The sequence below is a fragment of the Ptychodera flava genome, chromosome 16 (assembly GCF_041260155.1).
Source record: "Ptychodera flava strain L36383 chromosome 16, AS_Pfla_20210202, whole genome shotgun sequence".
Lineage (NCBI taxonomy): Eukaryota > Metazoa > Hemichordata > Enteropneusta > Ptychoderidae > Ptychodera > Ptychodera flava.
The window spans coordinates 20,507,119-20,519,896 of NC_091943.1; the positions used below are offsets into that span (position 1 = coordinate 20,507,119).

A 12,778-nucleotide genomic window follows, 5' to 3' on the forward strand; every position below is an offset into this window, starting at 1 on the left:
TGAATGATTGAAATGTGAAAATAGAAGGTATACTTTATTGGCAGTGTAGCACATTGATGTGCAAGCTCTCACTCAGTCAGAGAAAAATCCCTTTTTTTCATCTAACATCAGAATTTCATCATACTTTTATGATATAATAGGTATACCCCTCGGTTTTGACCAGTCCACTCCATACCCCTGGTATATGCACTCAGTATGGCTTAATTGCGATTGTGCATACATGTCTTGAACTTGTCAAAATCTCACGCTATACCAGTCGCTGGATGTGGTACCTGTTCATTGACTAATATCATAATTCATATGTGTTCCACACTCCATAGATTATGAATAGGAGCAGCCCTGTCTCAGTACATACATGTACATGTAATGTACAAGATATGTATTGTCATTTATTTTTATCAGTGGCTGAATAATTGTTAGACAAAGAGATCAGAAATGATCACAGGTCCAGGAAAAAAAATTGGGTGAAGTTTTTTGTCAAAACACGTCATCAAAAGCAATGTATCAAGGAAGGAAAGAAACTGAAATTTGCCATGTCAGTAAAAAGATACATTTACAGGAAAACAACATAAGATTGAAAGCTGTGTGGATTACAAGGTGATTAATCTTCTCTTTAATTCAAGGACTTAAACCGTGGTTTGTGTTACAAGAATTAACCTATTATACCAAGTCCCTCATTTTGAAACCTATTTACGGCATAGGACTGCAATGAAGGCTACCTTTGTGTGAATTTTTTTCTGTTTTGCTGAACTGGAAAGACAATGAGCTGCTTGGCAGGTAGCCATGTTGCACAGGTCTTGAAAATTGGTCAATGGTAATGTCTTTATGTTAAATGTATACGGATATATGTACGCTTTGAAATTGTGCAACAAATTCAGATTTTGTCAGAGCGAAACAACTTGAATACTTGTTCAGGTATAGAATTTCTGAGCCTTGTTTGTATACACACATGCAATCATATAAAGGCTTAAAATAGAGAAAATAAATAAGTCATTTGCGAATTAACTATCAGGTCTCATTCACAGTATCAGGTTTGATGCTTTTGATACCAGTATAAATATCAAGACTGTTTATGTTTGTTTGTTTCCAGAATGATATGACATACTGTACCATCATACAGTATCTCTTCCTACATGTAGCTCTGTAAACTGGACTGATCTGGTCACCATAAGTTGTGCTCTTCATACCGGTACATGTAGCATTTTACACAGTAAAAATTCCCATTTTCAAAACTGGTTGCATGGTCATAAACTCTAGAGAAACCATTTCTCTAGGGTCAGTCTATGGTTACATTTGTAAATTTTATCTCTATATCCCAGTATAGTGGCATACACCAATGATATGACAATATACTTTAGTGTCATAATATAATTGGTTGCAAAAAAGGCTGATGTTAAAAGGCCAACAGCTGTAACTTTTGATCATTTTTATCAACAACAGTTTCTTGTTCTTTTCCCTTTATAGCATGTTCAGATGTAGAGACACAGTATTCACAACTCAGCCTGTGCATTTCAATTTGTAGACTGCAATATTTTTGTAAACAAGTGCATTCTGGTCTGGACCAGAATTCAAATACAAACAATGGTATAGATGATGTGTTGACAAACTAAATAGTGGGTGTTGTTTCAACATGCTTTGGGGAGTAGAACAAGAATTACTGGCATTAGATATATAAAAGTAAAAACAGTTGTCCCCTGGGTTTAACTATTTGTAGGTTTGAGTCTAATAGACATGGCAATAAAAAAACAGAGCACATTCGTGCATCCAGCAGTAGACTGGAATACCGACTGTACGATATCTTTCTGTTGTGTAAGACAAGAGGAAAGGACTGCCCTGCCTTGAGCAACCAACCACCAATTGTGCAGCCTCCCGTATAACTGACATGACCCCACGCTCATCAAACCTCTGTTGAAACTACCAAAACTGTACTTGTATAAACCCTTGCAATCCTATTTTGTGTGAAGTACTCTGGCAATACAGGACAAAGAATGACGTTTGTTTCCGTGACAACACTGAAGAAAGTTAATTACATTACTCATACCGAGGCGATTTTAATGATTAGGGCACAGAAATGAATTAGAAAGTTCATAGCAGATGAAAATTATACTAAGTATGGCTTCTTAAGTGGATTTTGATGTTTGATGAATTACATATAAGTTGTTGTCCAATTGTCCTTTTGGAAATGTCAATCGATTTTATCAAGGAGGTTTAAAGAAGGCTTTGTAACCCATTGCACTGGAGGCCTCTCATTAAAAGGTCAGTAGCGGTAGCTTTGAAGATTTTTTCACTATTTTCTGCAATTTCTTGTTCTCCCCAGAGCATGTTGCTACACCAACTCAGCTTGTCAACACACCGTACTGTATACAGTGTATATATGTACATGTAAAATGCACAATTATTGTTTGCATACGAATTCCAGTCTGGACCAGAATTCTCTTGTCAACAATAACAATGCAGTTTACACGTGTAGAGGATGTCAGTTGTCAAGCTGAATACTGTGTATCATGACAACATGGCTTGGGAAGTAGAACAAGAAACTATAATTGGCAGTAAAAAAATAAACGGTGAAAGAAATAATCGAAAGTTGCAGCTACTGACCCTGTAAGTCCCTCATTAAACCCACTAATGTTTCACATAGCCTTGTTTGGTGTAAAGAGTGCTACAAGATAACATCATGCAAGCATTGAGAGTGCGTGTCTTATACACCAGTTGACCCTTGTTTTTTTTGCATAATTATCATCAGTGTGTTTTGTGTTGCCTGTGAGATTGCACATGACACAAATCAGTTCAGCAATATCTGTCTCATTGTCAGTTGTTCTTTTGTTTGCAAATTTCTCTAAGGCCCACTAAAAATGTTGCTACTGGTATAAAAGTGTATTTTGCTCTTGTGTTATTTTCTCTGTAAAGAGATTGCAGGGGTTTATTGTGTAGGCTGAGCAAAGATAGTAAATTTAAAGGGGCGGTGCTCAATCCCTGGTTCTTGGATTAGTGGTCGTTGACATTGACTGTTTGTTCGATTTTAGTCCCTTGCTCTCCTTTGAAAGTTGTTCGTAGTATATTGATTTATCTAGAGATATAGAAAGCTGCATTTATGACTTTCTTAACCCTTTGCACCCTGACCCCCTGGTGACCTATGACACCATACGGACATTTTTTTCCGAGCCGGATTCAAAGGGTTAAAATTCCCTTGCATGGATATGTACATGGAATATGTTCATTTAAAACCTCTTTTGAGTAAAGTGGCGTTTCAATTTTGTTTCAAGGTAGAATGCACCTCTGGGGCAGATATTTAAACTCTCAAATTATTACAATTCTTTTCTGATCATTTTAAAGCTCTTGGAGAATGAAAAATATTCAACGTCTAAGTAATTTGAAAATCGAAAATATTATTTTCCCCAATAGAGTTGAACACTAATAGGTGATTTATTTCTCTAGTTCCAAACTTTGCACAATATAGCATGATACCCCTGGTCAACGCTTTCAAATTTTTAGGCACGAACTTCCTTAAGGACAGATTGCTCAACAAAAAGACCCATAATCTTATGCCAGAACTGTGCTACATGTACATATATCCCTTTTCCTGCCAGACAGTATCACTTCCCCATCAGCCAAGTCAGTAAAAAGCGGTATTGAGCCAAAACATGACGTATTTTCACCCACTTGGCTGGGTCAGTTATAGCATCTTTAGTCCAAAAAAATCAACTTTACAGTATTTATGTTTCAACAGCTTTCAAATGTACAGTATTATGTTAAAATACAGCATATGGAATACGTTGTGTTTAATTAATTTTAACCATCCTGACCTGATGGTGAAATATGGACTTGGCAGGAAAAGGGATATGTGATTACAACAAGTGAAAAATTTGAGTGACTGCCTGCTTGACAGGGTAGCCTCTGGTTGTGCTCACATTTTCGTCATCTCAGTACCAAGTTGTCTTTCTTCAACTCTTCTAAAGTAAACAAGAGTTGCCCGCGTCAGTGCAGCAGTCACAAAGATCTATGATTGAACTCTCTAATGTGTAACTCTGCACTGCTCAGCTGTTGTCATTCAGCCGGTGATAGTAAACTTGTCCAGTGTTACCTGCCATGTTCTACACTGAGTAAATAGTGGTAAGGGACTTGAAACGCTGCCATTAGCAGTGGCAAAGTTTTCATATGTACAACTTTCAGCATGCTAAAATGCTGTAAATTTTATTATTGATGTGGTAATAAATTTAAATTACCCCATGAGAAAAATATAAATTCAGACATTTTACGATTTTACAAATAATAAAGTATTGTTTATTTCCTAGCTACTGTACATTATCAAACCTTTATACTGTCATGGAAGACTAAAGACTGTACTAAGCTCTATAGCCAAAATCTATAGATACTGCTGACATATTAACATTTGCGGAGGACCAGGTACTGTCTTCGTTTAACAGTAATATGACATACCATTTAAGCAAGATTGCGCCACCCCCCCCCCCCATCCCCCACCCTCACATTGCGAGTGCCAAGCACCTCCGCGTTAAATAGCATATGCTGCAACTCCCTCTACATACCGGTATGCTGGGGTAAATACATGTACCACAGCTGGTCTACATGTTTTTACTCGCTGATAATCGTTTCTTCTTTTTTTCATTTTCCAATCACAGGCTACCACACAGCAGACAGCGACGGTGATTCTGGAATTGGTAAATATGATCTGAGATACAGACATGCAGCTAGTGAGCTGGATTTGCATAACCAACACAGGTAGGACAATATAACTCGCTACAATTGTGTCAGCTGCCATGAATTTTTCAACCCCAAGAATTAAAATTTTTTCAAAGCAATGCTTGATATAGGACTTCAGTCAGTTCTAGCATATTTTGAAATACCTGTATGTGACGTTCATATGATTGGTCTATATAATAACCATTCTCACAAATAAAAGATTTTTTCACTTCCTTCCCAAATGAATCATATGTCTGATAGAGGGCGCTGTACACTGATGCTCTTGAACTTCCATAAAAATTGTGTCTTCTATTTTAGCTGTTATCCAGACTTTTAGATTATGTTTATTGATAAAAAAGTGGTTTGTGATGAGAGGGTTTCCTATAGATTACAGCGCCATAATAAGTTTTTAAATTCGCTGAAATTTCAAAACAGGAAAGGGAAGTGCTCTGTGTCTGCTGATAAGATACTGGGCTTCCATTGAATTTGTCATTTTATATCATATCTATGCAATAAATATTGCTGCCCAGTTCCAATATGACAGGACACTTGGGAGGAAATCCATTGCCTTATAATAATAATAATGATGGGTTGTTACATGGTGCACATACATGTATCCGCAATAGAATGTGCTGAAGGTGCTTTACAAATATTATTACCCCTGGTCACTGGACCTAATATGATACCACTCAACTCCCTGGGGAGCAAACAACAGCTCACATGTGCAGCCAATAAGCGCAGCAGCAGAGCTAAACACACATTACAACCACTGTCCTACCAGATACCCATCACTCCTGGGTGGGGAGAAGCAATGAGAAATAAAGTGCCTTTCTCAAGGACACAACACCATGGCCATGGGGCTTGAACTCACCATCCTGTGATCGTGCGTCCACTGCTCTAGCCACTGGCCCATAATGTGGTTTCAGTCGTTGGAAGACCATACAGTAAATATTTTAAGGTGACTTTTCATGTGAAAATGCATATATGTACAGGGAACAGAGTTTTGAAAGTGCAAGAGGTACATTTTCAATCTGCTTTCATCATACCTGTATTTAGTACATACTGGAGTACCGGTATGTTTCAGCAATAAGCTACCCCAGCCACCAAGATTTTGACCAGTTCACGACATATGCACGAGCGATAGGGAATGCATATATGGAGTGAACTGGTCAAGACAGTGTGTTGTACCCATTGCTGAGGTGGTTTATTGCTGTTTTATCATAAAAATATATTGAAATTCTGGTGTGAAACGTCAAAAACGGAATTTTACTCCAGCTTATAGCCCCTTCATGGTCAGACCATGCTATATGGCAAATACAGCACTGTAAGTTTAAATTCTCCACCAATCAGATTGCTGTATTTGCTTCATCAATATACTGATACGATAGCAGTGTTGTTTGTGGTGGCTAGTGTGCTTTTATAAAAAGATACATGGATCACAGATTTAACAAGTGCAGTGTATGTTTGCCCTCCATCAGAACAAATTTTAAAATTAATTGAGCAGATGTTAGTAGGAATCTTGTCAACACTGTAAGTTTCCCTTTACTTATCAGAAAAACAAATTAGAAATTTTCGTCACTTTACTGATACATATTCTTAGTCCTTTAAATTGCCTCAGGCTTTTCCTGTATGAATTTGAAAAATTTAAAATAGTTCAGAATTTTTACTCGAATTCAAAATTAATTTCTGTGTAATTGTGAATTCAGTTTTCCCGAAGTGATAAATAATTCCAGACGTCGACAACTTGCAACAGTACTATCACCATACTGGTACCATCTGATCACATTTCTGAAACTGAAAGATAACGTCATTACGCCTGTTTTCTGATAAAAATGTGATGTACTGCCAACTACTGTAGTCCAACTTAGCCAGTTTCCTCATTAGCATAAATTATTCAATCATACCAGATTAAAATAATTTATGCCAAATCAACCCAAGAGCCGCCAATATTCATAAAGCCTATTGTTGCATCAGCCAATCAGGAGCAGCCAATATGTTGCATTGTAGCCAGGCCTATATTTCTATGAGGGATAATAATGCGGTTCACGGCCTGGTGACACATATGGCAAAGAAATGGTAGGTTATGGAGGGAGCTTGTTTGATCAACAATTTTCACAACCGAATGATGTTAGCCAGATGTCGGTAGAACCGCATAAACCAGCTCTCGGGTATGTACCATTTTTTGTCCCCGGCAGTTGACTTTATTTAGGGCATTATTATTGTGGTGTTTATAGGTATACCATCATAGTACCAGGCATGTACATGTAACAAGGGTCCATGCTAGAACTCTATTTGAAGCCATTTTCAATCCAAACTCCGCATTTATGTAGAGATGCCTGGGGGATAGATTTCCCGCAAACAATTATGTCATTGTGCCTCCTATACCATGCAATGTCACGTTGTTGCGTTTGTTTTTTTGTGTGTTCCAAAACAGAGCTGTGACCTCCATGCATACAGCCCATGCTGATTAGCGCTTTTTATATCCGAATCGTTAATTAACACGACAATGCCACCACAATAGCACAGCTAGTTCACACTTGTTGTGCATTTTTGAAAGGGAGAGGTTCCCAGCGATGGTTTGCTTATCAGTTGAATGGGAGTTGAGCAATGTTAACAGCACCAAATTTTATTTCATAAAATTCCTCTGGAAAAAATCATGAATTCAATAATGTGCTTGAAAGTTTGAGAGATTATTTTTGTTGATAATAGTAAAAACACAAGGATAAAAGGAGTTTAACGATAGGCAGACACTATTCATTGCATAGTGACAGTTAGCTTGCGTTTATGCCATGCATGTACATTTATGAAGATATTTTTATTTATACAAAAAAGGAAGTTAAATTTAATAGTATTTGAAGTCAATCATATACAGACAGTGTAAACTTTGTCAGTTTTTAAAACAAAACTAAACAACACAGCAGTCATTGATATATTTTGTCACTTGCTGTTGTTCTCACCATGGGACGGTGTCTGATTTTCTGGTCTTCAATGTGGTGATTAATACATGGTGTAAGGATGTTTTGAGTTTACACGGTACAGAAATCAAAATTTGCTGCAGTGTAAATCCCGGGCCGCTCACAAGGCAGGATGTGAGATCAGGAAATGTTTGTAAAGACGCGGTTATCATCATCAGAGGTGACTGCGATACGCAGATAATGTATAGATAAACAATATTGTCACAAAATATACTTTCCTGCAAACTCAAGTAGACATTCCAAATCATATAAGGAAAGTCATAGTAAATTCATCAAAATAATGTCACTCAATCATTTGTTAACTCAGTACTTGCAAAACAGGAATCGTGTGCAAATCATTTTTTCTCACATCTTTGTAAATGTAGCTATAGGCATAAACAGAACATTTTGTCAAAACTTTTATGGATTGTACCCTAAGCTAAAGGGTTAAAGGTCAACTTGTAGTTGCTTGTAAATCTATCATGCGTTTGAAGAACTTTTAGAGAGAAAGAAGTTTATGAAAAAATTAATTTGAGTTTCTGAGGTCCATTCAAACAGAAACACAATGATGTCATTTGTTATGAGTTGCTCTTTCTGATAAGACAGTTATAAGTCCATTGACCTGGTTCCTGCTGATAAAAGCATGTATTTCCAGGAAGGGTTTGTCCCGTAACTTTTAACTTCCGAAGTGTTAACTTTTGAAGTATTTCCAAAGAGATATTGAACCCCTGCAACTGTCTCATATGACAAAGACAGATGTTCTTTAGGAAATAAAATCGAAAAAAAATGTGCAAATTTTTTTATGGAATTAAAAAAGTGTCATTGAGCCAATTTCAAGAGTGAAAATGTAATTTGTAAACATGATAGAGGTACTTAATATACTACAGTTTTTAAATTTACCAGTGTGCATGATTTTCGCATGATGCAGCATTCTTTTGAAGGTCTCTACCCTGATTAACCCTTTGAGTGCCAAAGTCATTATTTGTCACTTTATAAAATATACTCCAGTCAATTTTTCTCAGATTTTTGCAAAATTTTGATAAAAACTGTAGCCAACAAAATTTTAATGTCCATTTGGTCCAAAACTATCAATTTGAAAACAATTTACAGAAAAATTCATAAGACTCTGTAAAATGTTGCCATAAAATTTTGGTGAGAAAAATTACACTGCACTCAAAGAGTTAGATTTATTTGGGTTCCCCAGTCATTTTACCAGGGTTCCCCTCAGAATATCCGCACACAAGGATAAATAGAGGACAGCAGAATTGTTATTAGCGATATCCCACATCATTTAACCTATATTTTCAAACCAAAACAAACACGCTGTTATAATTGTAGAACATCTAAATATAGTGTAGCCAGACTATCTAGAATCAGGGAGCACAAATACTCATGAACATCAAACTATCTTAATTAATGTGCTGTACATCCTTTTTTAACCTTTAAAAAAATTATTACCACTTTAAGTAGGCAGAGGCTGTGTAGAATCCTTTGATAAAATAGCAAAAACATGAATGATGAATGCCGGTACTTATTTGTTCCTCTTCCTAAAAAGCAAAGACGGACCCATCGAAAATTGATTCAAAACAACAGGAGAGAGTGGGGTAATTGTAATTATGTAGGCCAGTTCACATCTCTCCATATCCCTCTGTACAGATGCACACCCGTCTTTGAAATGATAGGGTATACATGTATTCATGGGTTAACAGATTGAAATCTTGAGAAGGACAATAATCAAAGCGCAGTTATATTGTCAGAGAGTCAGAATGGAAGCTATCTAGTGAGTTAAGTGGGAAAACAATTCAATAGTTTCAATCCGTGCACTTACATTTTTCATGGTATCTGAACAATCGTACTAAAGAATGTATATTTTTTCTGATTATTTTTTTATTAACAGGTAGTTATAACCTTTTCATTTGTCTTTCCCTCTTCTCCAAGCCAGCCATTACATCTTTCAGTACCTTCGTATACATGTACCTCATTGTAAGACAGAATAGCTTCCCTTGAACTTGATCAGTGTTCAAGCTATATGTATAGCACTGTACTTTCCCAAATGTTGTGGCGCCCAGCGAGCATTCTGGTTTGACAGTTCAGGGTTTCTTCCCTGTTGAAGGTATTTGCTGTCCATGTGACTTTATCACTGACAAGAAACAGCTTTTTCTCCTGCCATTTTGATGGAATGTTTTACACATAATACTGTACTGTGATGAAAATTAATGGCTTTAAACTTGACTGAAACTGTCTAACGTATGCTCACACCTGGAGACTTAAGATATTTCTTCCATGGCACAATCTGGAAAGGCCTACAACAGAATTAAAGGGGCAGTTCTCAATCCCTGATTCTCACGTTAGTGATTGTTGACAGAGACTGTTTATGTGATTTCAGTCCCTTGTTCTCCTTTGAAAATTGTGTATACTTACCAAGTTTGCCGTGAAGTAAAGCTGATAAAAATACTGCCCCTTTAAGTAAAAACTAGCACACACACTCTCATGACAAGATTTCATTTAACCTTTCATCCTAATCCCAGTGTTAGACAACAAAGGTGTACTACCAGTACTTGTTGACTGCAGGTTTAAAAATATTCCCTTTCAAAGCCCAAGAGACATTGTTAAAGCGGGATTTCTGTTCCATGCATGAAAAGCGGCTCACAATATCACACTACCATGCAGTTTACTTCTATAATGAGGCAAACTCTTTGTTTATGACAGTGGTTTTGTATCTGTATGCGTTGCTGGTTTTTAGTGCAGTTGCATAAAAGTCAGAGATGGTCATATCAAGCCTTCTATTGTTGGAAAAGTTTCCGTCAGTATGCTGAGAGAGTAAACACCGAAAATTTTACCTTTTGCTGCCCTTTACGAAAACCTTGGACTTAATAGACTAAAACTAGGTTGCATTGCAATGTAGTAGCCACTGTGTATACCGTAATACATCTTGAGGTTAAGACTTACCCATGATGCAATGCAAAAATATGCAAGTACAGATACGGGTAGCTGAATTTGACATCAGTGGCATTCGACTGATTTTCTCTTTGAAGTGTCAAGTTCAACTTTCTGTTTGTGGTGTTGTTTGTTTACAATTTCTAATGCTTCGGAAAGGTCACTCTGACTTTTTTTGGTCGTACAGCAGCTTGTCATGAACCGATCGTGAGGCTGAAATTTGACTGTACTGTAACAGTGATTGAAACTGTCCCAAGAAACTGTCCCAAGATCAGAATGTGTGTCGCAGCCGCAAACTGCAAGTCCTAGCAGAAGGTTACCCAAGGCTGTAGCCTCTGTAGAGTACATTACCAAGTTCATACCAGTAAATCACAACTTTTATACACAGATGCCAAATGGGGCTTCACTGTAATTATGAGAGCCTTGACTCAAAATCAAGGACGATAGAGGGACTTGTATCCAAGCGCAATGATACCTGTCAACATATTGATAACTGCTAGGCAGGCAGCTAGTAAATTGTCTATTTAAAGACCACCTGGGACCAGTTGAATGGAAACTGAAATTAAATCCAAAGCAGTTCCGGTAGCTGCTCTTTTCTGGCATTACGATTACTCGAAACAAGATTTGATAAACTATGGTTGTAGTTGATCACCATCCCATGGTAAGTCAAAGTGACAGTGCAGTCCCCTCTCTGTTCAGACTAATAGGTTTACATTTGTACCTCTGTATTGTGTCAGTACATTGCCCTTACCCACAATTCCACAGGGCAGAATGAAATGACACCTGTTGTTTCTACTATGAATCATGCAGAACGTGCATATCGGTGAGCATCGGCTCTGTTGTCCTGCATTGGGCTGTATGCTCAGTGTAGAGACCATGGATAAGTGTGTGCCTTTTCCGTTCCATTTGATTCAATTGAAAACATAACTCTGATTGTTCCCATATCTTAATTACCCATAGCCCAGCCTATCACCACGTTTTTGCCCTGTGGGATTTCTCTGTACTTCAGAGATTCAAATTGCCTCATTAAAATTCCTCCACTGGTACAAATCACAGAGCAATAGCAGGTGTTTGGAATCCAGAATAGGTACAGTACAGGGTTGTCTGAAGGACGTTGCATCTTACCAGTGTTTTATCAGTCACCATGCTCATGTCATAATCTGAATAACTCCCCCCCCCCCCCCAAAAATATCATCCTGGACAGAAAGAGAAGTCAGGTGTCAGTGCAGTTGCCGTCATTTCTCAAGTAAGCAGTCGCTTTAATACTTCAGAATATGTATTTGTGGTGGTCAGTTTTGAAGTCTATTGTGCCCTACGTGAGATACCTGTCGGGCATTCTTCTGCAACATGTATACGTATTGTTATACTTCGGCATCTAGGCAGTGAGGTAACAGGATCACAGTGCCTGTTGTCCTGCTTTTGTTGACATCCCTGTAGCTGAGCTAATTGATTGCCAAGTGTTGAAATTTGATGAGTTTAAATTCTGTGACAAGTTGCCTTGTAATGTTTAGGGTTTGAAAGGGAGAGTTCAAAATTCGGAAATATTTGTGCAGTGTGAAGGTTGCTTTTTTGCTTCTCTGTGTGTAATTGTCATGTTGGCCTCGCCTTTGTATTTCTTGGCTCCTGGTGTTCACTCTTTAAGCCTTGAGAATCAGTCTGCTTCCAATTTGTTTTTGTCCATTCTGTGTGTTTTACTACTCTGCTGTGTTACAGGCGAGGTTGCTGAAGTAGCTTGTGTGTCACCTGTGTAAATTTTAGAAAGTACTTGCGGCACGTATCGACATATGATGTAGTACCAGGAACATTCCTATATTCATATCCATCGGTCATTGGGAATGCAATGACAATAATTACTATGTACGTGAAGCCTTTGAGTGCTGTAATTTTTCCCGCCAAAATTTGAGTGCAACGTTTTACCAATTTTTACGAATTTTTCTGTAACTTCTTTGATAATTTGGACCAGATGGATATATCATTTCATTGACTACAGTTTTTGATCAAAATTTTGTCAAAAATCTCAAAAAGTTTGACTGGGACATATTTTATAAAGGCAAAGGCAACAAAGCTTGACTTTAACACTCAAAAGTTAAAGACACACAGAATAATATGGGCCTTGCAATCAACTCTGTCAGAATTTAATGTTTTTATAGGCGAATGTAACCATGGTGATATATGATGATTGTTTACTT

General features: G+C 37.4%; 1 protein-coding gene across 1 annotated transcript in view; it reads left to right on the forward strand.

Annotated features, from left to right (window-relative positions):
- LOC139114248 (dentin sialophosphoprotein-like) overlaps nt 1–12,778 on the forward strand; it is a 41,570-nt gene that overhangs the window by 12,995 nt on the left and 15,797 nt on the right. The window contains exon 3 of the mRNA XM_070675827.1: nt 4,638–4,737. Within this exon, the coding sequence (XP_070531928.1) occupies nt 4,638–4,737 (100 nt within the window). The remainder of the gene's footprint in view (nt 1–4,637; nt 4,738–12,778) is intronic.